We start from the raw sequence: 27,526 nt of genomic DNA, 5'->3' as shown, positions 1-27,526 counted from the left end.
GGGGCAGGAACAGATTAATAAAAGAAAAGAATACATACTCTGGAAGAGGAATTGAGAGGCATATAAAGGGAAATTAAAGTAATGTAAAAACAAAACATCAACAAAATTTAATTATTTTTTTAAAAGGGGAAATTTACAACCAGAAAAAAAACTTGTCATCTTTAATGACTGTCATAAAGCTCTCTTTCAAAGGTTATATTTCCACAGATTTACATGAAATTCAAAGAAAACATTACTTAAAAATCTGTCCCATATAAAAGCAGAGAAAATGATAGGAATATCACCCAAAAAACACCAGAGATGATGAAAGTTTTATACTCTTAAGGATTAAAAAAAAAAAACCTAAGCTTTCCCACACATAGTGAATGAACCACTTAAGTGCTTTAAAGAATTCTTCCCAAGCACCTAATAAATTAATTTCATGACAACTTATATACATTTTTGAAAATCTGAATTCTACCTTTTACCAGGAAGCTAAAAGCTGATACTAAAAATTAGTTTAGTGGTAGTATTTTAATTAGTAGGACAGTTACCACACATATCTTGTTTTTAAAAATCAAATCTAAACCAAGATTTCATAGAAACAAACTTAGCTGCCTGAGAAGACTGCCAAAATATATAAATGTAACTATGAAAAACCAATGGCTTCTCTCATTCAGTGGAATCCATCAAAAATACACATTTGTGATTGCGAAAAAGTAAAAAATACAAACTTACATAGAAAAAAAATTACACTACAATATCTACATCTTCCACAAAACATTACTTTTTTTCTTGTGGAAATAAATAGTTGATTGTGATCCCTGTGATTTTCTTACTTACCTCTGGAAGAAAATTGTGCTTTTTTATCACCTGATATAACATTTCATGAGTTTCAATAGCGGGTCTAATGTCTCCTTTTAAAACCTAGAGTCATAAAATAAAGATTAACCTAATATACATATTTTGCTACCTCAATCATCTGTGATCAATATCATGCAGAACCATACAAATTAATTTGCTCAACTTTTAAAAGTGTGAATAATGACTTTTCTTGCTTGAAGCCATTTTATAGGCAGCTCCTAAACCTATTTGGCCCTGTTTATCATTTTACTTTGACCTGGGCACAGCTGCTGTTGACCCTGTCAGAGAAGATACCAGACTACACAATTCATTCATTGATGACCTGTTCCAATTTGGAAGATACCAGCAGAAATCAGCAACTAGCTAAAGGATGTATCCATCTAGAAGTCTTGTGGTCTGAAAGTAGTCAGGTTAGCTCAGCTGCTTTAAAGTATGATGTTATTAACACCAAGCCTGTGAGTTCAATCCCTATGGGAGATAGTAGGTTCTAATGGAAAACAATATATCCACATAAAAACTCTTCTCCACTCCCAAATACAGCAACCAAATACTGTCTATTCTTTCTTGAAAATCTCTCATATCTGCCCCCCATTTCTTCTTCGTTCTTATTGGTAGTATTCCAGGCCAAGTCTTCAGCACTTATCTCCTCAGCGGCCACAACTACCAAAGACCTGGCAAAGAAAGTTTCCAACAACAAAGTCTTTGGCACCATTAAATGGCTCAACAGCAGAAACTGATATGATTTTGTTTGGTTTTTTGTTTTTTAGGCAATTGGGATTAAGTGACTTGCCCAGGGTCACACAGATAGTTATATGTCATGTGTTTGGTCTGAGGCCGCATTTGAACTCAGGTCCTTCCAACTTCAGGGCCAATGCTCTATCCACTGCGCCACCTAGCTGCCCCCAGAAACTGATATGATTTTATGAAAGGAAAGGACTCGAAAAAACATAAACTACACTCTGCCTTGCTGCTGTACCCTAAGAACCAACAGACTTTTCCATTTGATTTGCAGCTGGAACTCCCTCTATGTGTTTTCTGTACCTACTAGAGTCTGAGCTCCTTGAAAACAGGACCATTCTGGTTTTTCTATTTGTGTAACTAAGGCTTATTTATTAGTAGCACAGTACACTGCAGTAGCAAGTGCTTAATAAGTGCTTCTTCATTCATTCATTTATTCATCCATATATTCAAAGATATGCTATTATCATCGGTCACACTTAATGCAACATAGGAGTAACGTAGCTGGCACCTAACTTTTGACCACAGTAATTTGTTGCATTAGAAAATAAGAATGAAACCATTTTCAGTGATTTTTTTGTTTTTAGAGATTATAAATTAATATGAATAATATTTATTTCACTTTAATGGTACGATTTAATGCTACTTTTAAATACTCAATTTCTCTTTACCTGCAGACCTGGAAAGAAGGCAAGCAAAGAATCCATCCAAGTTCGAGCATTTAACATTGGTTTGTGGATGTGCACATCAAGCAGAAGAGGGGGCTGGCTAATGTACCTCATGATGGCATCATAGTGCTAAAAAAAAAAATCAATACACATTTCATGAAATTAGCACAAGAGATGGAAGAAACAGTCAAATGAGCTATTCCAGATAATTTGTTTAAGCTCGATGGACCTCAAGAGGTCAGATTAACAGAGAGGCAGCAGGGAAAGAAAGTGAGCTCTGGAATCAGAGGGCCTAGGTTCAAAACCTGCCACCAAAGTTTGCTGCTATATAACCTAGGGGAAGTTCTCTTTGGACACCATTTTCATTATCTGTAAAATGAGTGAGTTGAACTAGAGGGTCTCTAAGCTCTCCCCCAAATTTATGATCCTACAAACAAGACTATGTTGGAATAAAAAGCATGACTTGTTATCCTAAATGAGAAAAATCTATAAAATTGAGTCAACTTCAGCACTGAAAGTTTATTTTAACCATTTTGATGGAAATCATCCCAAATTAAATTAAAAGTATATCCTTCCACATCTTCTTAAACTGAGTATGCAAAACATAAATTAACCCTTTGTTGATGACAGAGGTTTCAATAACATGAACATAAATTTCTGTGTCACTGAAAGAGGGATACCCTCAGAATCTAATGAAGTACTTGTATATCTGGTTCTTAACCTGGGTCCATTAACTTAAAAAAAAATTCTGAATAACTATATTTCAATATAATTGGTTTGCTCTGTAATCCTAAGTATGTTTATTTTAGTGTTTCACAAGATTCTGAGAGGGGGATCTCTAGGGTTTATCAGGCTGACACAAATGGAGGTTAAGTTAAGAACTCCTGCTTCTGATCAATCAATTACTCCACTGGTCTCTATACTGCACTCTTGCTTTAGTTCTCTTCAGACCCTCTGGAGCTGGTCCTCTACCTGCCTAGAGTCTGGGGTTCACTGTCCATGTTAATACTTCTACTTCTTCCTACTCTTCCTGCTGAACCTGGTTCTCTTTTCCTTTCCCTCCAATTTTCTTTATTCTTTAGTATCTTTTTTACTAAGGTTATGTAAGAAAATATTTTTAGGGTCACTGAGCCTGCTTAATGAAAAACAGTGTGACAGGGCAGACAAAATGTTGGGCAAAGTCAGAAAAGTGGTGAAGGTAGGAAGACCTGCCCTGCCTCGGACACCTCTTAGCTGTGTGATCCTGAGCAAATCACCCAACGTCCAGCTACTTATCTATCAGGTCATGGATGGATTGGAATGTAGGCAGGAGTTTCTTACGTAGACACAGTGCCTCTGTAAATATTAACTGTATCTTCTAAAATCACCTAAGTTCAGTGAGTTTTGTTGTTGTTCATTAACACCAGGATCACTTGGATTGTAAGGAAAACTGAGATTTTAAAGAAAATATTTTTAGTTCAGGAAAATATATTTACTTGTAAAAAATGATTAGCTACCTAGCTAGCTTGTTATTAGAAACTCTGAAGAGATTCAAAATACTTTAAATCAACTTTACAACCTGCTATAAAAGTGCACAATGCACAAAAAAATTTTGAGAAATATTGTGAACAAGTGACAATGTTTGCCCCTACACGGCAACATGAAGCAAAGCTAGCCCAAAGCTCCAAGAGCTAGAGTGAAAAACAGTGGTTAGGAGAACAAGGTTAAAGAGTTAAGGTGAAAAACAGCATTCATCTCAACATATTCCCTTCCTATAATCAAAATGAGTGAAAAACAGTAAGATTCAGATATATCCATTGTCTATTAGCAATTCTGATACAATATCTAAACTAAAAAAAGAGAGACTAAAGCAACTGGCTAAAATGAATTTTCTGGAATGCGTGTTTGACTTATCTACAAAAACCCAGTCCTAACATCACCAAGGATAAATGAGAACTGCTTGTGTCACACTGATGTGAACAAATCAATTATCTGACAAAATTTCATGACCACATAAATAAAATTCTGTCAAGAACTGACAATTGATTTACTTTAAATTAAATCCAAAAATAACACAAAGATGAAAGGTGAAAAAACTTACTGTGTTAAATCTTTCCAGAAAACTGTCATCCCCGAGCAAGACATAGGCTTTTAATAAATATTCATAGTATGAATCAATTCCTGCTCCAACTCCACTGTCTATAAAAATGAATGCAAATAAGCCTATTAAAAACAATTGTCAGAAATTATGTAAAATGCAAATGAGGTTTACTTCAATACTTAGGGCAAATGAGGAGGCTGTTATGTGGACAAAAGAAAAGGGCATTGTTAAGCACATAAAAACAATAGCATGTACACAAGCAAAATGTTTTTAGAGGTAATTTATGATTTTGTAGGAGAAAAAAATTGTGATTAATGAATAGTGTTTCTCTAATAACATTTCAAAATTGAGAGATGAAAGACTTTTATTTACTGAGTTTCCATGATGTAAGAAAAAAAGGCTAAATTCTTAGTGGGACACTAAACCAAAGCACCACTAGAGGGCGCCTTTGTGCCATTTTAAAAGTCATGCATCTTTATGTTAGACGGCCTTTGCTTCTATAGTCATCTACTAATTCCTCTAAATTCATCCTGATCTTGTTCATCAGTCTGTTCTTTGTTTACTAGGATTATCACTGTTACTCTCAGTAATACAACTCGTTAATCACAAATAGGATATACGAAGAAAATGGAGATTCAAACAAGGTTTGAAAGAAGCATTCTTTCTACCTTTTCCCACCTTTCCTCTATTTCCAGACTTGGTCAGAAACTTTCTCTCCTGAGGTGGCAGTAAGAGCACCAGGTGTACCAACGGCTCCCAGAACAAGGACACCCTCCCCCTCCCACAGGACCTGGCCTTTCCCTGCCCCTATGTGGAGTGGGCCCAGCAGCCACTGCCTGGGGGCACCTCCAGAGAACCAGGCCAGGTACAGAGCCAGCTCCCTTTGAGGCCTGTTTGAAGCAGCTCTTACCACTCTTATCAATCCAATGCTTAGGAGACACAAACTCCCCTCACCAGTCCCTTTTAATTTGATTCAAAGGAATTCTTTCACCAAAAAGATTTGTTAATTGCATTGTTCCTATAGCACCTTATGCACAAGTCTTCTGCTGCAGCCCCACTGGCTTACTCAGTTACCTAAACAATGACCTTTTGAATGAACTATTAAGTAAGGCGTGTCCTTTCCCCTTGAAACCAAACTGTCTTTACATCAAGTTCCAGCTCTGAAACACCCCAGCCTTCTCTAATAACTCCCTTCATCTGAACTCCAAGTAACACACCCGTTCCTAATATTCACTTGGTTGGCTTCTCACTCCAATCAGATTTTAAGTCTCCTGAGAGCAGGGATCTATCCTTAAAGCACACTGGGCCACAAAATGTTAGGCAGATGACACAAGTAAAAATAGTAGTCAGTAAGTTCTGACACTAAACAGAATTGCTAAATTATCAAGACTGACTGTACTTTTACTACATGAGGTGAATTGGGATATGGAGACCAGCAACAGTACTTGAATGAAGCTCCAGCTATCTTGTGACTTTGCAAAGGCATTTTACATGGTTCTTGAGATGGCCAGACAGTTTGGGGGAAAAAAAAAAAACAACCCACAGCTAAAGCCCAAAAGGCTGAAAAATAAAAGACTGATTCCATCATTTCCTAAAACACTCTGAGGAGACGATGAAATCGTGAGGAAAAAAACCTGCAACTCACATACCTTTGCGTACCCAATCTCCGGTATGAATATTAATAGTTACTCCTACTAAATTACTGCTGCGCTGTCTTTTTTCCCAAAGAAAGTCAAGGGCTTTCCTTGCATATTCCTGAAAATAAAATACATATATGAAAACTATAATTTAGCAATCTAGAAAGTCACATAGTGATATTTTTCTTTAAAACAATGAAAAGAATTCTCTTCGAAAGTTAGACTCATTATTACCCTAGCCAATTAAATAGGAATAAAAGGACAATAATGTAGTTTTTAATGATTACAGAGAGATGGCAGTGGCTGACAGTTCTGAAAATCTGGACTTCTAAATTAATGTATAATCTTAAACAATTAACATTACTTATTATCCTCGGGTTCATAAATAACAAAACAGGAAAAGTTTGTTTTAAGTGTAGGTACATATATTATTGTTATTTAATAATAGCTTTAAGTGGCAGCTAGGTGATGCAACTGATAGAATGCCAGGCCTGGAATCAGGTAAATTCATCTTCCTGAGTTCAAATGTGGCCCCAGAAACTTACTACCTGTGTGACCGGGGCCAGCTGCTTAAGCCTGTCTACCTCAGTTTCCTCATCTGTAAAATGAGCTAGAGAAGGAAATGGCAAACCATTCCAGTATTTTTGCCAAGAAAACCCCAAATGAGGTCACAAAGAGTCAGACACAACTGAAAAAAATGACTGAACAAAAAAATAATAGATTCAAGGTTTGTGAAGCACTTTATCTGTTCTCTACCCTATGAATCTCACAATAACCCTTTGAGATAGGCACTACAAGCATTAATATCTCCATTTTAGCAATTAAGAAACAGGCTGGGAGAGTTGAAAGTGATTTTCCTGTGGTCATATGACTAGTAAGGGCTGGATGCTGTAATCCACTTAGCTCTCAGCCTCTCAAGTCTTTCTCCTTGTAACTAAAAGGCACTACAAAGATGAAAAACACTATGAAATAACAATTACCATTCATTATTAGCATAACTAAATATGCCTCTTAAAATAATTTCCCCTACTCAAATACAAAGCAAATAACTTTTTATAGATGCCATTTTGTGGAAAAGCATAATTTCTTAGGTGGATAACCAAGTGAGGTTATCAGAGACGGAGTTTTTGAAATGCCAAATGATGGGCATCCTGGATCCTGTTTATCTCAATGGCAGATAATCTAGTCAACAGTAAATGAAAAGATGAATCAGACTTCTAGGTTTTTGTTTGGAAATTTCTAAACTTTTCTTGCTTTTACACACACTGGAAACTAAATAATTAATTTCATTAATTTCATGTAACATTTTATAACCAAGCAACAAGCCCTTAGCCCCCGGATACATTTCATAATTAAATCATGTTTCTGAACGTTTTAAAATGTCAATTTGCTTCTTACTTCCATTTGGAAATATATGCTGCCTTAATATTCCTTGGCAGCAGGTGTAATAGGCAAAATCCTAACAAAACATGTAACAACTCACATTTATATGATATTTTAAAGGTAAACCGTCTAAGTATTAACCCCATTTTACACATGAGAAAAATGAGGCTTAGAAGATGAAAGTCATGGGACCAGGATCACACAACCAGGACCTGAATTTGAATCTAGATCTCCAGTCTCATTTGAAACCCAGTACTTCTCCCACAGGGCCAAAGTGCCTCTCTCTATATTTGAAGATTAGACCTCTCCAGCTCACTTCGGTTACCTCTTACCTGCTTAAGCAATTAAAAAGGGTAAGTGATCGTAGCCACTATCAACTCTTTTGCAACATTAAGTCTTGCGGGTAACAAGGAACAAAACCTCCCTTAGGGTAAACAAATTCTCTTAGTGCGCATGTCAGATTAGGCTTTCAAGCCAATATTTAAAATGAAAGATTTCTGTTGTACTTTTAAAATTTTTGAGGAGAAATAAGGGACATAGAGGCCAAGAGAATAAAGCACAAACACTTTATATCTGATTTATATAGAAATTCCCTGCTGTCAAGGAACTATTAGCTGATAGTACTATGAATATGTATCAAAGTTTAAAGATAAAACCTTAATACTACCTTCTCCACAAAGCACAAGGTTCCTTTTAATACAGCTATATCCTACTGGTTGGCAACATTCATTTTTCCTCAGCATTCTTCTATATGGTAGGGCTTACATAAAAATTCCATTGAATAAACAGATTTAAAACTAAACATAGTAGCTCTCGAATTAAGAATATTAAAGCTATCCAACAGAATAACAAAACAAAAACAGAAAGTTAGCTAAACCCAATACCCAAGAGATCAAAGATATGAAAAACAAACCTCAAATACTGATGTTCCTGTAAATCGACTTAGAGCAGCAAACTCAAGGATCAAGGTACCCGCACAGGCCGTGCAGGTATCTGTTTCTGTTCCCGTCCGAGCTTCTGGTTTTCTCATGCCAAATTTTAAGTTAATCTGAACAAAATGAGAAGAAAAGCATTTTCGCAATAAGGATACACCCTAACTCCTTCACAAAAGACTACTTTATTTTTCATAATGACTTTATTAAACTACGAAAATTAGATATGAAATAAGTATACAATGAAATTTAATCCAAACACCTGAGACATCTCCACTGGATGATATACTACACAAAATACTCAGGGGCAGATACTTTTAATTCCTACTTCAGCAAAATCAAAGTCCAACCAGATTATATATGTTATATGGAGAAAGTATCTTCTAACACAGATATGAATGGATGAATCGCTAAAACTATTCAATACAGACCTAGGAACTAGATGAAACTAGGTCAGGTCTAAAAAACAAGTTAGGATAAAGAAACAATTTAATAAAAAGCTAAAACTCCTCTCCTTAGAATTGGTAATGCAGTGTTTTAGACAGAAGTGACCAAATAATCTTTTACTAGGATAGCTATTAGTGGCAGGCTGAGATTTTAAAATACTGATTTTTACAAGCATCGAAATCGTCAACTTTCCTAGCCTGCTGACAGAGCAACATCATTCTACCATGTGACACAAGTAAAAAGTATTTCCATTTACAACAATGTCTCAAAAGGATGATCCAAATATATTTCACAAAAATCTTTAGTTAACCAGAATCCAAATGACCAGAACTCTTCTCAAGATCCAGAATTTCTGGAGCATTTCATTATTAGGAGAAATGAATACTATGTGAAAACAAGTTTAAATTAAGGAACCAAAAAACAAAATCAAACACCACTGGCAACAGGGGAGGATGCAAGAGAGCAGTTACCAATGGTCTCCCTGGTCACCCCAGATGGCTGCCATCTCCTCCCTCGTTTTCAGATCCAGGGAGGAGGCAGTGGCTTAAGCTGCCATCACCTCCACCCTGCCAGGTGGGAAGAGCTTCAGTCCCCCACAAAAGGCATCTGGTACTACTGAAACCTTTAGGCTACTCTCAACCCAGTAAATCCCTCACCAAAAAGACCACGGCTTACCTTTCACACTTACAATACTAACCATAACAATGCATGAGCCTGAAACAACATAAGACTGGCAATCACAACAGAAAGCCATTATGATCACAGTTACTAACATATTAAAAATAGCAAAGCTCATCTGTACAATTTAGAAAAAACTTCAAGTTTAATTTTTTTGACTAATCATTAGCTAACCAATACATTTAATTAGGAGTAATACCTTATTTCCCCAAACATTCCAGTTAGCTGGGGTTTTTTGTTTGCTTGTTTGTTTTACTACAGTTAGTTATCTACTGGTGAGAGGGCACAAAGGAAAGGCTACGACAAAGTCCTTGCACACAGGGAGTTTCAAAATCTGACACAGACAACTAGTACAACTAATATCACAAAGCAACAACCAATGTGCCAAAAGCATTTTCTATTTTCTAAAGCTCAGCGGAGGAGGGAGCACTCACGCTGGGGTGGGGGAGTAAAGCAGAGAGGCACGAAGGGGGGCAGAGGAGGAAAGGAGCAGTTTGTATGCAAGACTATCAACAATATTAAAATTCTGGATACAAAAATCAAAGGCATTTCTGACTCCAGGGAGCACTGTGATTTGCAATTTTCAATACTTTCAATACAAGTAGAAAGATTAATGCCTGATGTGCTTGTGTGCTTCCTCTTGCCGACTTTTGATCTAGAGGTCAGTACTTTGCCTAGGCCTCCAAGAACTGAGAATGGAGGAGACCCTGGCAATAAGCATCCATTTGTTCTTTTCGATATTAGAAATGGGGGGGGGGGCTTACTGCCCAACCTACTCAAAATATTCAAGCCGGAGGAGTAAGATCCCAGGTGGAAGCAAATTGGAACTTGGCTCCTCTTGGCTTCAAGACTCTGAGAATCACAAGGGAATTAAAAGGAAGTATACTTGTTTATGGAAATATAAGAGTTTAAATGTAATCTGAATTCAAGAAACCAGGCTCTATTTAGCTGCATTCCAATACTTTCATAACCTCTGTAAGTACAACTGAACTTCTGATAAGCTCATATTTTGTAAAGAAAAAAAGCACCTATACTATTTATGCCAATGAAGTAAAGTGAGTAGTTAATTAGCTCTGGGAGGCCCCTATCACAAAATCCATGCATGCCACCACTTATGAGCTCATCACTAAATTACATTCTCCCACCCACAGCAAAACGGTGAGACCAACCACTGCCATGCAAAAGCATTCTTGTACTACAATTTATTATGAAGAAAAAACCATGATTTGCAAATGTCAAATGAAATTTCCAAATGAGACTGATTAGACAACGCTCCACGTAGCAGAAGTTGTATTCAATGCATGTAGGAGTTTTTTTTCCCTCAGCTCCTTTTTTCAAAATGAGTGCTTTCTGTGTCTGCTTGATACACCACAGGCCACTAAGTCCAGGAAACAGAACAACTTTCTTTACTTTCCTATTAATGTTGATGGTTTCTTCTGTTCTCAAACCTTTGCCCTCTTCTCTTAAAACTGGCAAAAGCTAAGAGATGCTAGACTCCTTAAAATTCAGCAGCCTGTAGCTCCATTTGTAACAAAAACTAAAAACATTTAAAAGTAGATTTAATTAGTAAAGTTGTCAATATTGTTGGAACAAATTACACTTAAATCAAATATGACAAACTTCTCAGCAAACCAATATAAACATATTTTTAAGTTCCTAAAATAAGTGATATATAGCGCACACTTGCGAGTACACACACACACACACACACACACACACACACACACACACACACACACACACACACACACACGCCCGCACGCGGCCCTTCCCTCAGGTCTCAGAGATGAAGCTGTTTCTCCTCCTTGCCAAGCCTAACTCCTTCACTTGGGTCTTTGGTGCTATCCCTTCCATCTAACCAAGTGCCCTGCTCCACTGACCATCCCCCATCCCTTAGATCACCTTCAGTCCCTTCTTCTCTACTGGCTCCTCCCCTCCCCCCCCACTTCCTAGATTGAAATCTTCCCAATACTAAAAATAAACAAAAGAAAGCTACTTTCCTCTGATCCTGCAGCCCACACTTATAAACTATCATTCTCTTTACTACTAAGCTTCTAGGAAGTAGCTGACTACTTAATGCCTCCACTGCTTCACTCACTACCCACTCACTCCTTGGCCTCCACAAAGTAGCTTCTATCCATCCCTACCACTACAATGAGACAGCTCCCTCCAAGGTCTGAAATGACCTCCTACTTGCTAAATCTAATAGTTCTCAGTTCTTCCCTTCCCTTGACCTTCTACAGAATTTACTACTGTGGACAAGTCCCTCTCTTCCTTGGCTTCTATGACACAGTTCATTCCTGGTTCTCCTCTCTCTTTGACAGACTCAATTTCCATTCTTCTTCTTTCCCCTGGGGGCAGCTAGGTAGCTCTGTGGATAGAGCACTGGCCCTAAAGTCAGTAGGACATCAGTTCAAATTCAGCCTCAGACCAAACACTTAACACTTACTAGCTGTGTGACCCTGGGCAAGTCACTTAACCCCGACTGCCTGAAAAAAAGAAAAAAAGAATACCATTCCCCTCCCCTTAATGCCCACGAAAGCTGTCGTGAGCTCTCTTCCCTCTCTCTTTATTCTTTCTTCCTGGCAGTCTTACCAAGTATCATGGGCTTACCTATTATCTTGACACAGATGATTCTCAAATATTTATTTCCTCCAATTGTACATGAGACACTCTCCTCCATATTGATCCCTATGAACCTCAAACTCAACAAGTGTATTAACTCTTTCCTCTCTATAATCAGTCTTTCCTGCCGGCTTCCTCATTTCTGTTGATGGCACCACCATCAACAGAACCAAGCTCTAAACCAGAGGTTCTTAACTCTTCAGTGTCATGGACTCCTTTGGCAATATGGTAAAAACCTATGGACCATCACTCAGAATGTTTGTTGCCTACATTTATAATTGAATGAAATGCTAAATTTCAGTAAGAAGCTAGTGAAAGTGAAGATGTAATTGTTTTCCCATCCAAATTCATGGACCTACTGAAATTTATCAGGTTAAAAACCCCTGCTCTAAATGACTGGAGTCACTCTTGACTTTTCTCTCTCTCTTCATTTCCTACATTCAATAAATTGCCAAGGCCTGTTGATTTCAGCTCCAAAATCTCTCTCCTTTTCATTTTCACCACGTTCATTTAGACCTATTATATTGAAATGCCTAAACTATTACAATAGCTTCCTAACTGGTTTTCCTGCCTCCAGTTTCTCCCTTTCAATCTATCCTTCACACCACTGCCAAGGTAATCTTCTTAATACACTGGTCAAATCACATCAGTTTCCTCTTTAAAAAAAAAAAAGCTCTCCTCTTAACACTCCTCCCCTTAATAAAATATAAATCCTTCCTCTGATAACTCAAGGTCTTCCAACAATCTGTCTCTACACCTGCACTCTACCCACCAACAAACTGGACAATTGGCTGTTTTCTGATCTCATCCTTTCCTCTCTTGCTTCTGTATATATGCTGTAAAAATTCATTATTAAGGATGAATCTCCATTTTCACCATCTCTACCAAAGGACAAGGCCCCACACAGGTGCTACCACCTCCTTAATTAAGTATGTATGTCAGTGATCCTCCCAATTAAATCTCTCAGGCTACTCTGACCACACCTACAAAACTTAATCATTTCATTTTTATCTTTATTTGTGCACATTTCAGTCTCTTAACTAAAAATAAATTCCTTGAGAAAAAAGCTTGTCATTTTTCATCTTGTATTCCCAGTGCCTGTCACAATGCCTTGTACACAGCTGACACTTAATAAATTGAATTTTTAAAGATATAGTGCATATTTCAATCCATCAAAATTTTATTTTAAAAAAGTCCCCCGTTTTTCTCCCCACTCCGAGCCCTACAAAGTTTCGAAATTCTTTGACTTCTCACTTCTGACCAGAGAAGTAGAGGATTAGACCTGGTCCTTGAAAGACAAAATTTGGATAGGTGGAAGATGTGGTATGAAGTATAACCAAGGGCATACTGATGGGTAAAACAAAAGACATCTGACAAGTAACAAGTAAACCAGCAGGTTGGAGTAGAAGGTCTATGCCAGGAAGGAGCAGGAAGTAAAACTATTTGGAGAGTGTGAGGCAGATTTGAGAGGTCTTTGAGAATCAGACTAAATATTTTTCTATAGGCAAAGAAGAGCCAGTGCTGATTTTTGAACAGAGAAGTAACATGATGAAAAGTAATTTTTAGCAAGCTTCATCTGGCCATTGCTGGTATTCAGAATGAACCCAAGGGAATAATCAAGAATGCAGTCATAGCTACCTAAATTAGTTTCGAACACTGGGAAGAGTATAATGACTGACATTTCATGTAGCGTTTTAAGATCTGCAAAGCAGTTTATATACATTATCTTATTTAAGCCATAAAACAACCTAGTGAGGTTAGGTAGTCAGATATTATGATCCCCATTTTATAGATTAGGAAACTGGAACTTTGAGAGATTAAGTGACTTCACCACAGTCACTTAGCTAGTGTCTTATGACTTAAGTGTCAGAGGCAGGATTTGAAACTGGGTCATCCTTATTAAAAATCCAACACTCTACCCACTACCCGACTGATTACATATGGGGAGAAGGGAGGGAAAGGAAAGGATAGAGTTAAAATGGCATTCAAGTTATAAACCTAATTGTCGAAAAAGATGGTGGTCCCATTAACATAAATAAACATAACATAATAAAAGGGTAAGGAAGCAATCTTTTCCTTTCCATTGGCTCCTCCCTACTGCCTCAAGCAACAAAACCTTCCACTGACCCTATTGCCAAAGACTACTTCTCTTCTCAAGTGTCAAAATTCTGTAATTAGTGGTCTATACTACAAGCCTCTATCCTCCTGAACACCCTCTCTCCTCCCTCCTCCATCTATGTAGGCAAGAGCCTTCCTCAAGGGTCAGCAAGTCACTATATAATAACCATATCCAAAGGCCCCTTCCTAACTTCTCTGTAGCACCTGATATTCCTTACTACCCTGCCTCCCAGAAATCCTCTCTTCCCTTGATTCCTTTCCTACTCTTTTCCTATTCTATTCCACTCTTCCTATCTTTCTGATGACTCTCTTTTTTCACTTTTCTGGCACTTCTTCCAATTCCCCCAAAATAAGAATTACCTATTTCAATGTTCTGCCCTTCTACGTTCTCTTCAAAAGCACGATACACATTATTACCTCGATGCAGGTGAGCCATATCCTTCATTCCTTAGGTCTTCTCTCTACACTACCTTCCCTAGAAACGTATCCACTCTCATGACTTTAACCTCTATGCGGATGAGTCCAAATCTGTACCTCCAACTCTGACTTCTTTGCTGAGCTCTCGAGTTACATCCCCTGTAACTGCCTGCTGGATAATATTCTGGCCTATTATATGATTTCACATGAAAAGTTTAGATGAAATTAAAACCACTTACATGTAAACTGAGTAAAAAATGTTAACATAATTTATAGTATTAACACTCACTCTGAATACTGTTTCTACATGAACTGGAAAGGATACAACCAAAAAACATTCCCCACATAAGATAGCAAAAGAAGTATGTTAATGACTACTGCCCTTAAAAATAACTTACTCTTGGATAAGGAAGGCCACTAGTGGTATTGAAAGCAGGTAAAAGCTTGTAACCCAACTGCTTGGCCATTTGGAGAAGTTCATCATTGTACCACTGCATGTGTTCACCTTTCTCCTTCAGCATGATAGCCACTGAGTGTCCACCTAAGAGACCCCTAGAGTTACATATAAGAAACATTAACCACATTTCATAAATACACTCTAGTCATAAAATCAATGAGTGTCTCCATAAAGTTAGGAGTATTACAAATGCTAACAAGAATAACCAGTGATAAAACATCAAAGGAAAGAATGAACAGTTCACTTATTTAACTTACTCTAGTCACTTAATCACTTCACACCAAATCACTGAAGTTTCGTATTTTGTAAGTCAGACCTGATAAGATCCATTTGCGAAGTGTTTTAAAATTCTTACTGAAGTACTTTTTAAAAAAGGTACAAAAACTAAGTAGTCAGCAAACTTAATTTTGACACTGCCTTCTTACCAATCCTACAGCAACTCATAAAAACAGTTAAGTTAAAAATCTGCCATGAAACATGAAATGGACTGAGCTATATGAATTTCTATAACCAGATCACTGAGAACATTCATTGAGGGATGACTAAATTTCAGGTAAGAATCACTCTGTATCTCTGGCAAAGGGATGTAGATTAGATTACAATAACAATCATCACAAAAGAATTAAAAGCCAATGGTTTTCTGGTTATTTCCTAACATGCCTTCAAGGAAAACATACTTTAAATACATAATGAGCACTTCATCTCTTTAGGTGAGATACATACTTTTTTTTTTTGTGGACAAGGCAATCGGGGTTAATTGACTTGCCCAGGGTCATGCACCTACTAAGTGTCAAGTGTCTGAGGTTGAATTTGAACTCAGGTCCTCCTGACTTCAGGGCCAGTGCTCTAACCCACTGTGCCACCTAGCTGCCCAAGACACGTACTTGTAAAATTTGTTTTTATAGGTAGGTTTTTCTACCAAGAGTTGCCTGTGGTCAGAAACCCATATAAACTTAGGAACAAACTGGATAATTTTTTTAAGTATAAAATGAACTTGTAGCACTTAAAGATCAAATATTATTTTCCCACTAAATCACAGATTAGTTACACACTAATAAAAGATGATTCATTGCAGCTCTTAATACTGAAGATCGTGTTCCCGATGGCAATTTATGATAGTGACTTAAGTGAACTGGAAGTGACTCAAAAGAGTAATACTCAACTCAACCAACTGTCTTGTCCACCCAATAAGGGCATGAAAATTTTCTTCTTGGAAAATGTGGTTATGGTCACAAATCTAAGTCTTGTTGCTCTTCATGAATGCTAAAATTTGAAATCAGACTAATACGTTTGTGACTCAGAATAAAAAAAGTTCTATCATTTTAACCTAGTCAAGTGTCTTCCAACCATAAAAAGTTGAAGACCATGAATTTAATGTCCTTAATTTTTTTGATGCAAATGTATAGCTTTAACATATAATACATATACTTACCCAAGGACTCTGATGTTTGTTTCAAAAACTGATACAACTATGTCATTATCCAAATTAACATCTCTTACAACTTTTCTCACAGCCTCTTCAAATTCTTTAGTTTTATTTAATACCTAGGAAAATAAAAATTTTTTCAACACATTGCAGATTAAAGCAATCCAACAATACAAAAACCTATAGGCATCTGTGTGGAGTGCACCATACCAGACACTGAACATGTGCTGATGTGCCCCGATTCCTTATAAGTATGTGAGGTGAGTGAAGCTGAGGTGGGATAGCATCTGACCAAGTGAAGAACAAAAACTCCTGATGATATATTATGATTTCTTTATAACTGGGTTTTACAGGAACATTGAAATATCACTAGAACTTGAAATTTACAATTAACAACTTGCCACTGAGTGAAGGATTTTCAGCACTCCACTCCCAATTTTTGAACATTAAGTTTGCTTGATAATGCCTTATAAAAAATAAGTCATTCTCTCACTACCAGCAGAGAGCACCTTCTCCAAAAGAAGGATATCATCAACTTGCATTTTAAATGTTGGGCTGAGGAAACATTTCTGGCTCCTAAATACTGCAATGCTTGCTTTCATCACCCCTTGGTAAGTTTGACTGTGTAATAAAGGGTAAGGAAGCGTGGCTGGGATGAGTACTCTTAGATTCTCAGTGTAGGCTCTGGAAATTATTCTAGAAGGACTTCCTAACACTATATAAGTGGATTAGTTTTCTCTGCTCTACTTGTCCGCACATTTAGATGTTTGGTTCTAATTTTCTTAAAAGTATCTTTTTCATTATTTTATTTTTAGTTTTCTTAGTTAAGTCCTACTCCTTTAAGTCCTAGCAACTCAATCTGGTATAGCAGGGAAGAACACTGGTCTTTAATTTAGAGCACTTGGATTCAAGTCCAAACCCTGACACTTACTGGCTATGTGACTCTCAGCAAGTCACCATCTCCCCTTAACCAGCTTAAGCCTCAGTTTCCTCATCTGTACTTTTATTGTTTACCTCACAGAGCCACTGTGTAGAAAAGCACTTTGAAGCACTATAAAAATAAGAGGTGTGATTAGTACTAATCTGACGCCTCATTACAGAAATGGATGTCACCTTGGGTTTCAAAAAGTTGGGCCAGAAAAGCACATTCCAGTATATAAGCAGTACATTCTACAAGCTGAAAAGGGCCCAGTCTCAGTTGAAAGTCTGTCATATAAGGGCTCATAAGTCAGCCACCAAATGAATATGTTCACTCTCAGTAACACCTGAAGAAAATCTACTAATGAATAAACAGGTTGCAATTTATGCTGATGGAATAAGTACACACACCAAGGGTTTTGTAAATCCTTGAAGTATTTAGTTTACTTTTACGCAGACTTTAAAATTTTAATTTTTCTAGAAAATACTGTAAAAGAGAGTGGCATCTCACTCATCTGATACTACAAGCAGAGTAAATCCAGAAAAGAAAAAAAAATGAGTCAAGCAAAGGAACTCAAATTAATCCCATTTTAACACTTGTTAATTCATTTGAAAGCTGTCAGTCTCAAGCACAAGATCCTTTTGGACTTTGGTGGAATAAAGGCAGGTCAAAACAGACCTTAACTTTGGCTTATTTTAGTATGGAGCCTTAATGTTCTATTTTAGCCCTTTTGAGAACATTTGTTTCCCCAAAGTTATCTTCTCAAATTCTCTCCTCTTTAACCCATGTTATCTTGTTTTCAGTTCTCCTCTTATATTTTCTATAGGGCCAACAATTGGCGGGGAAAAAAGTGGTCTCTTCTTAAGTCCCTAACATCTCCACTCAAAAGAGGCACATGACTAGAAAGGAAATGTTCTTTTTATACATAACAACGTTAGACAAGTTCACCTGTGTGATAATATACAATACTGAGCCTAGACCAAGGGTGGGAAACCTGTGGCCTCAAGGCCACACATAGCCTTCTAGGTCCTTGGGTGTGGCGTTTTGACTGAGTACAACTTTTACAGAACAAACCCTTTTTTTTTTTATTAAGGGGATTTGTTCTGTGAAGTTTGGATTCAGTCAGAGGGCCACACTTGAGGACCTAGAGGGCCACATGCCAAGTTCACCACCTCTGGGCTAGACTATGATGAAAAGTTTTAAAATAAAAAAGGTTTTTAAAAAACTGCTTTTCCTTCCCACACCCCCTTCTCAGTCTATCTTTAAGTCTGCTCATCATGCTTCTCCCACTGCTAATTTCATAGTAACCTTAAGCACAGAGTCTAAGCTAAAAATTATACTAGTTTAACTCCCACTGAACTCTACTAGAATCAATCAGTTAAAACAATGCACCGGAGTATATTTATTGATAAAAGAAAGCATCACTTAAAGAGTGAAAAGACCAAAGTAAAAGCTATCAGGCTGTGTACAGCTTCAAGGATGATAAATGCTACCCAGATAATTATCATCCAATACTTAACACAAGAGATGGAAAAGGAAAAAAAAGATCACAAATTAAAATCAAAGTGAATTAGAAATGTCAGTGCTTACATTGTCAGAAATGTTATAAAACCAAGTATTTCTTTAAAAATCAAACTACTTTACTAAAAAATAAACCACCCCCCCAACACCCCCCCACTCCCATCCCCACCACCACCACTTGGTTAAAAGAGAGGCTTTCAATCCTTTTTAGAGTCTTCATTTTATAACTATTTAAGGAAAAGAACACTCAAAAACGGAGTTAGGGCATGTAACAACCACAAAATGGTCCACATTTTTTCTTAGAATAAAAGTAACAGATCCAAACCATAATTTTCCAACGAATTTTTCAATAACAATTTGAAACATGTGATGTTGCTTGCTACCTTAGACTTTCCCCCTGACACTGCTTGAAGATGGGTTCTAAAACTGGGGTCACCTGCCTATGTACCCTGATTCTCTAAAGGTCACAAAAGTTCAGAATTTAAGGGAACCTTAGAGATCATTTAGTCAAAATCCCTCATTTTACAGATGAGGAAGCTGAATCCCAATGGTAAAATGAGTAATGCAATGCCATACATAAACAATTATTTGTTAGTATTCTGGAGTGCTTGCTACCACTGAGAATCAAGAAATTCGATTACCCAGTTTCTAGAGAGGCTCATCAATTCTGTGAGGAAACCATTTAGGAGTGGGGATGGAGTTAGGAGTGAGGCTTTTTAACAGAGAATACCTGACACCCCAAGCTAGTATTCCTGAAAGCACATCAGGACATGGAGAAGTTATGACTAGAGGGCAGTATAAAACAGGCAAATACAGTAGAGATGAGAACTTCACCAATAATCAGAGGAAAGATACACATGAGACCGACTATCTCTCCTTATCCCGCTGTTGACCCTACTGCCTACTCTTATCAATTTTTGTCCTATGCCAAGGGGAATCTGTTCCTCCCAAGGTGACAAGTCACATCTTTTGAGATACTCCCTGTAAAACTGACTCTTCTCTACAACAAAGGAATCCCCAAAGACTACTGAAACAAACAGGGAAGAGGGATTAATACTCCTGTTTACACATTTATAAAACTTTTCAAATAAATTAAGCATCTAAAGACCTGATTAGATTAAGAAAGTCCTAGAATTAGGCTCAGAAGAAGAAAGCAGAGATTAATGAGTTAAAGAAGCCCGACAACAACAATTCCAACAGTAATCCCAGAACTTTTTTTTTGATCACTATATGGAACATTATCTCAAAAGAAAAAAAAATCTTATCAAATTTAAAATGATTAACCCTGAAATGAAATTTAACAATGCAGGTCTTAAGTTTTTCCCATTTTTACACAGGAAATGAGCTAAGAAGAGTACTCCAACTATAACATTTGGTTATTTCAGCATGTGAAATTTAATCTGACTACTTCTAGTCACAAATCCTTTTCCACCAAAACTTAAAACAATTTTTATCTTAGACTTCCTTCTAGGCCAGGAATGAATGTCAATAAAATAAGAAGGAAAATAAACTTCTTAGAAAATATGTTCAGGGAGACAAATAATGAACAAGTGAAATTTTTATTTTTTAAAACATTTTATGGAAAGATAATAAAATCAAAAGAAATACCAGAGGGGCAGCTAGGTGGCGCAGTGGATAGAGCACCAGCACTGAAGTCAGGAGGACCTGAGTTCAAATTCAGCCTCAGACACATAACATTCACTAGCTGTGACTCTGGATAAGTCACTTAACCCCAATTGTCTCACCAAAAAAAAAAAAAAGAAAGAAAGAAAAGAAATACTAAGCTCTCTCAGAGATGAAAAACGATAATTTTCAACATTAATTCATAAGATATATAACTGAAAAATTCTGTCATTTTCTCTAGCTTAAAAGAGCTAAAAGCTTCTTAATTATGTATCTAACTACTAATAAACAAAGTTGTATCATGTTGTTAATAAACACCAAAAAAGTAAGAATTTGGCGGACAGGAAGACAGTCTTGAACCCAGGTCTTCCTGACTCCATGTTTCACCTTGGTTTATCTGATGCTGGAAAAATCACTTAATTTTTCAGCAACCCAGGCAACTCTAAGACTACAAAGTGAATAGAGGAAGTTTCTTCACAGGGAAGTTCCCCATACCAATGAAATTACAGGATCGATCCAAAAGAAAGAAAAAAATTATCTTTAAAGAAGTTTAATTTAGTGGGGAGAACAGGGAGCTGCATAAATACATTACTTAAATAAGAAAGATAATTTTATCATTTTTCAATATCACTGGGAAGAGTAACTCTTGGGTAGAAGCGTCTAAGGCAAGGGGCTAAAATTATTTTCTTCCAGAAGGAACAAAAATCTGTGTTTCCTGACTATGGTAACACCATATGATTTAAATTAAATCACAAACGAAAGTAGCTGAATATCTCTACAATATCCTGAATTATTTCAGGGGACAGTACGGATTGATGATTAAACTATATCTTACCCAGTTATGGGGACACTAAAATAAAAGATTTAGTTAAAAATAAAGGTCCAAGAGACTAGGTATGAAACTTCAAGCTCAATCCTAAGTGCTACTGTTTCCTGATTATTTCATCATCTCTATCTTTATAATACTTTAATATGCATATATATGAAATTTATAGAATGAAAAAAATCCAGGAAGGATCAAACCTACCACAAGAGTGTCCAAAGTATCAATCAGTGTCAGGGAAAATCTAAGAAACAAGTATAACCAGATATAGAAAATTAGAATCCTGAATGTCTCATCCACATACAGTAGACTCTGTTATCTGGCATTCTATCTACCAGCACTCTCTCATAACCAGTAATTCTGTAGTCACCTATCATACAATGATAACTGATGTTAATAAAGATGAGCCCGAATAAGTGTAAGACCATAAAATGCTTTGAGAAAGATTCAACTGTCAATGAAATTTAGGTGTAAAATTATCCAGTCACATTCTAATTCTATGAATATTAGTCATGTGTGGGTGGATATAAAACAACTATTTACCATGATATCTGATTAAACAGAATAGCCCATTGAGACCCAATCAAATAGAAATTTATTATATTTCATTTTTAACTAATATTTTGAGAATTTAGATTCCTATCATCTAACCAACTGAATTTGACCTATTTCATGAGTACTTTGTCCTCTTATCAATTAGAGGATTAATTCAACTCCTGATGAATATGTCTAACTGCTCCTAGTAATAAGGAATAGAACAGAAAAAGAGAAATAAAAGACAAATACAAAATGTGTCTACTTAACAAAAACAAAGAACTTAAATTATGCCAACATTTAAGAAGCAGATACAAAAGGTTCTGTTATTTACTTATCACAGTCTAAAATACACTATAAGTAAGCCCTAGGTAGTATTTTAAAATGTTAAATTAGTATACCTATTTCTAGAGACTCTGGCTGTACATATATAGTAAGTTTATTCATCCTGAAAGACTTTGGCACTAATTTTTTTTCCCTCCAGTTTGTTTCTTTCTATTGGAAAAGGTAATTTAAAGTGGCAACCAAATGCATTTATCACAGTGTGCATGCATCCTCCAAGGGTTTAAAACCATAAGGAGAACTACTATTTCATTTTTGGAAAGCAAATGACTTAAATATAACAGCCTCAATAATGCTTTATGATAACAATTTTAGTTTATGACAGGCTAAGGATGCAATAATTGGATTTATTAAAGCACAGTTATTTAGTAAAATGCTCATGCTGTTTTCTATCCAGAATAACAACTAACATTTGACTTTAAATGTGGGATCATGGTTACATATGGACTATTTTCAAGAGCTGCTACTCAAACTGTACATTAGCTAATAAATCTAATTAACAGCTATCTCAACACATCAGGACAAAGTATAAACACAGCTGAAGCTTGAATGTTTTCCCTAAAACACTGCAAGAAATAAAAAAATTACATTCATAAAATCACTTAAGAATATTTTAAGCATATCTTGTATCACCTAAGAGTAATGGTCTGTACCTTTCTATCAGTCACAAGATTTAATCATTCAAAATTTATCATTCATGGGCTTCTATTAAAATTATCCTGAAAAATCATGTTGCAAAGTTCCTGCAAGTGGTCTAAGCCTTGGCACAAATAAAACTTATATAAATACTCACTTTCCTAACGCATCATCAACATCACCCCGACTTGGCTCCTGACCTCTAACACGACCCCGGCAGGTTAAGGGCATGAGTTCATCAGCTGGGTAAGCATGTTCCTGTAAGAAAAATCAACTGAGTTACTTAGAAAACCAAGGCAAAGCACGTGCCATGTAACTATTGCAACCTATCCAATGTTTAAGTACATTTAAACTGAAAACAATCAGAGCTACTATTCCTACAATATAAGGAATCTGAATCAGTATCCTGGATATCAAATATGGCCATATACCCCTGCCATCTACTCTGCTGATGCCCAAACTTCCCTCCACCTACAATAGCACATCCACACCAGACCACCAGCCTCAGTCCCTAGTGGAATTCATTTACTCACCTTTGAACTCTTGCTCTGAGCCAAATTATCTTGATCAGCGAGTAAATTCAACTCCAGAAATTCTAAATCAGTGCAAGTAAATTCAACTACCTATTTAACTGATTCCTAAGACCATCAGACCATATCATGATTAAGATCCTACTTAGCCATTATCCTAATCTTGACATCCTGCCGTTACCTTGCTTTCCCCATCCCCCCAATGTCTACCCCTTACTCTGAGTTCACGAATCAATCGAATCAACACTACCATTACCATTACTCCTAGAAAAGATCATCAATTGACTGTTCTGTGATAAAATTACCATCCCTGTAACTAACCAGACACTCCGTTCATTACTCCCAGAAATGTATTAGTTCCCCCATTAGAATGCAGAATCCCAGACTGTCTCATTTTTGTATGTATATTCCCAGTAGTTAGCACACGGCATGGCACATAATAAATGCTCTTTTATTCATTCATCAAATACCTCCTTCCCCCCAAAACAGGTGTCGAATGTCAGCTTTCAAGGAGGAGAAAAAAAAGGCAGAATACTGTCTTAGCAGCTTCTCCTCATGACTTTCTTTTCTTTTTCCCTTTTGGTCTCTTCCCCTACTGTGACTACAGAAGCCCAAGGTCTAGGTTATGACAACAGCTGAAAAGTCCAAAGAATCTCCACACATAAGATCCCACAGATGCCAAATGGTGATGTCTTCTGTGTTATACATTACTATACATGATCAGGAAGAATGAAGTGGATTTAGGCAGTTTGGGATATGATCATGACCAGAAGGTTAGGCATCCCCACAAAGCAATCAGGAAGACATGGCAACCTGTGTATGTTGAACTCCAGGATGCTTTTTAGCTCAGGATAGCACATAATAATCCTGGTATAGAACCTTACTACAAGAATAAAATCAGTAATGAACAATATAAAAATCAAATGATCATTTTTTTTTTGGCCGATACTGGAAAATATGCATCTTAGAATTCTACAAAACATTAGGACAATAACATGGCACACATTTTATATCTTGCCAACAACTTTCACTTCAGACAATATAACTGCTCAAAATTTATAAAGATACAAGTCTATGGACTTTAAATCTTGGGAAGGGATCTTAGAACCGAGTTCAACCTCTTCCCTCATTTAAAGACGAAGAAACTAAGGCTCAGTCAGGTCAGAGATCACAGGCCGCTGACAGCTGTAAGGGAATTCATAAGTCATCTAGCCAAAACCTTTTATTTTACAAAGGCCACAAAAAGGTGAAATGACCTGTGCAAGGTTACCCACATTGCAAGTGGGAAAAGTGGGATGCTAACTCCGACTTTCTGATTCCTAACCAGAATTCTTTCCATTACACTCTGCAATAACTTGCCCTAAGGTGAGCATCAAATGACTAACCTAAAGAAATAGAATTCTCTAGACTTTTATTTTCTAGACTAGCTGCACATCATACAAGATGAGGTTCTACAGTATTTTGCATGAAGAAATAAACACATACAACCTGAAAGATTAAAGAGCAGCCCCTACTCTGATAACATTCGAATACCTAAAACACACTACCTACAGCAAAGACACTAACAACTGCCAAGGGCTGACTGGGGTCGCTGTCCTCTAAGTCAGAGGCCTTTCTCTACCAGGAAAACCTGACAATCCCAAAGAGCCAGTTTCATATTGCCAGCCAGCAGTGCATGCTAACAGTAGAATAATGCAGAGTTCTTTGCACTATCTTCATAGAAACTGAAGTACTGAGGAATAAAAAGTTATCAGAGAAGGAACTTAAGTTCTGTCTTTGTGACTTACAAGCTCTGAGGCAACACAACTCACACCTCCCAGGGCTTCACTTTTCTCTTCCCAGAATGAGAGAGTTGAGACTTAGACTGAAATCCCTTCCACCCCTAAATCCTCTATGTAGTAAAGCAGTAACCTCATCATACAGTAAAGTCTTATCTGACCAAAACTCAAGCAAAGAAGAGACCCAAGCAAAGTGGTCAAAGAATATTTGAAGAGGAAAAGAATACTCCTTAAGTGAGACAGTTGGGACTCCAGATGACAGAGGGCTTTAAATGCATGGTGAGGGTGCTGTGTTATCTTAGCCAGAAGAGCTTGAGAAGGTTTTGGAGCAGAGGAGAGCCCTAGACAAATTTGGTAAGTTTATATTCACAGCAGTATGAAGGCCTTATTGAAAAGGGGTTAGAAGCAGAGAGATCGTTTGGGAAGCTTTTACAACAGGTCAGAAATGAAATGATGAGGACAGATAGCAGCCATGAGGGAACAGAAGTGGAGATATGGGAGACATTTTACAGAGGTAAAATTTGTGGAACTTGGCAACTCACTAGATACAGAACATAAAAGAGACAGGAGAAAGGAGAGAGATTTTGAACCAGAGTAATTGGAAGGAACAAAAATGGGCAGGTCTGGAATGGGGAAAGGGGTGTTAAGGGAGAAAGATGAGAAGTTGCGCTTGGGACATACTCAACTTGATGGTAGAGCTGTCTACACAGGTAGTTTTGAGAAATAGGACTACAACTTAGGGGAGAGTTTAGCGATAGACAAAGATTTGGGGTTTATCTGTTAAGAAATCACAGTTGACCGCATAAATACATATATGAGCTCACCAAAGGAGTGCTCATACAGACATAGGTAAGCAAAGAGTGACCCAAGACAGAGGTTGAGGAACATAGGGAATGGGAAAAAAGATGATGAACAGTAAAAGAGCCTGAGAATGAACAATAAGACAGACCAGAAGACAGCCAAGTTAGGGCAGTGTCATAGATGCCTTGGAAGGAAACTATCCAAAAGGAGATCAACAGTACTGAAAACTACATAAAGGATAAAGGATGAGGACTAGCAAAAAGCCACTCGATTTAAAAATTTAGTTCACTGATGGCCTTTGAGTGAAGAATTTCATTATAGCAGCAGAGTTGAAATTCAGACAGGAAGAGGTTGAGGAGTAATAGTGGTCATACCTATTCAAATTCATGCTATTCAATGTTATAATTACATAAAATATGATTGATAACTGGCTCCAGCCCAATAGAATATGTTAGTGCAAATCTGAATAATGAAATTCCTTATTTGTACCAATCCAGATCTAGCTGTAGAGGCAGCAAATATAAACTACTCTTTCTAGAAATTTGGCAATGAAAGGTATGAGATGTAAGATACCAACTAAAGGGGATGGTAGGATCAAATGAATTTACTTTTAAGGGTAAGAGAGGCCTGAGTAGATTTGTAGGCAATGGGAAAGAAGCCTCTAGATAGGGATGGGATGAAGAAAGAGAATGGCCAATGGAGCAAGCTCCGGAAGGCAATAGGAGAGTAAGATATCAAGGACATGAGCAGAAGGGTAAGACTTGACAAGAAAGGCTTCCTCATTCTCTGAGATTAGAGGGAAGGAAAAAAGAACACGTAAAGACAGATACAAAAGAAGAGAGCTGTAGGAACTTACAAATGGCTGTCTCTAAATTCTCCATAAAGTCAGAGTTAAGGTCATATGCTGATAGAGGATGGGAACAGGGGCAAAATCTTGAAGCTAAAAAATGAAGAGGAGAGAAATAACTAGCACAATCACTTGGGACTGAGGAAAGAATATCCACACATAGCCAATCATACATAGCCAATGAATGACAAATAAAAGACCTGTCTTACAAAGGTAAGGTTAGATAACATGTATTTATGGCATACTCTGCAAAACAGTCTCATGACTTCCTCCAACAGTGTTCAGCAGCATGAACAGTAAAAGAGAAAGGATCCAACACAGAACTAGTTGCTGAATTTAATATGAAAGAAAAGCCAGCACAAGAAAGCTGGACCAGGGCAAAATCAAGGGCTTAGGAGATCTAAAGGGCATAAAGTCAGAGAGCAAATACAGAATAGGTTTAGGAGGAGAGGTGTAATGGGAGAGGCAGAAAGACAGGAGTTATGATGAAAGAGAATTTCAAAATTCATATCTTGGAAGTGGAACAGTTTGGGTTATGGTTTGGTCTAAAGTCAAGATTTTAAAGGGTCATAAAGTAAATAACAAAATCACCAAGGATGTGAGTGGGGTTGGGATAGAGATGACTGTGTGCTAGATGCTGAACTCACTAGGGAAGGAAGGAAAAAGAAGAACGGAAGGAAGGAAAAAGATCAACAGATGACAATAAGAAGGTTCTGGGCTGGG

At 37.1% G+C, this 27,526-nt stretch overlaps 1 protein-coding gene across 4 annotated transcripts in view; it reads right to left on the bottom strand.

Annotated features, from left to right (window-relative positions):
• The window catches only part of EDEM3 (ER degradation enhancing alpha-mannosidase like protein 3), a 61,935-nt gene that overhangs the window by 21,225 nt on the left and 13,184 nt on the right, over positions 1–27,526 (bottom strand). For 3 of the 4 annotated variants that reach the window (XM_078156453.1, XM_020984398.2, XM_020984399.2), the window contains exons 3-11: positions 23,005–23,105; positions 21,540–21,579; positions 16,456–16,568; positions 14,965–15,118; positions 8,263–8,397; positions 5,979–6,084; positions 4,330–4,427; positions 2,253–2,378; positions 823–906 (exon numbers count right to left, since the gene is read on the bottom strand). In XM_078156453.1, coding sequence (XP_078012579.1) covers positions 823–906; positions 2,253–2,378; positions 4,330–4,427; positions 5,979–6,084; positions 8,263–8,397; positions 14,965–15,118; positions 16,456–16,568; positions 21,540–21,579; positions 23,005–23,105 — 957 coding nt within the window. Of the gene's footprint in view, positions 1–822; positions 907–2,252; positions 2,379–4,329; positions 4,428–5,978; positions 6,085–8,262; positions 8,398–14,964; positions 15,119–16,455; positions 16,569–21,539; positions 21,580–23,004; positions 23,106–26,812; positions 26,883–27,526 lie in introns of those variants that run through there. The other variant, XM_078156452.1, reaches the window with a different exon arrangement.

Source organism: Phascolarctos cinereus, unplaced genomic scaffold (genome assembly GCF_003287225.1).
Source record: "Phascolarctos cinereus isolate Bilbo 61053 unplaced genomic scaffold, phaCin_HiC Scaffold_5;HRSCAF=322, whole genome shotgun sequence".
Lineage (NCBI taxonomy): Eukaryota > Metazoa > Chordata > Mammalia > Diprotodontia > Phascolarctidae > Phascolarctos > Phascolarctos cinereus.
This window is presented reverse-complemented; position numbering and strand designations above follow the sequence as displayed.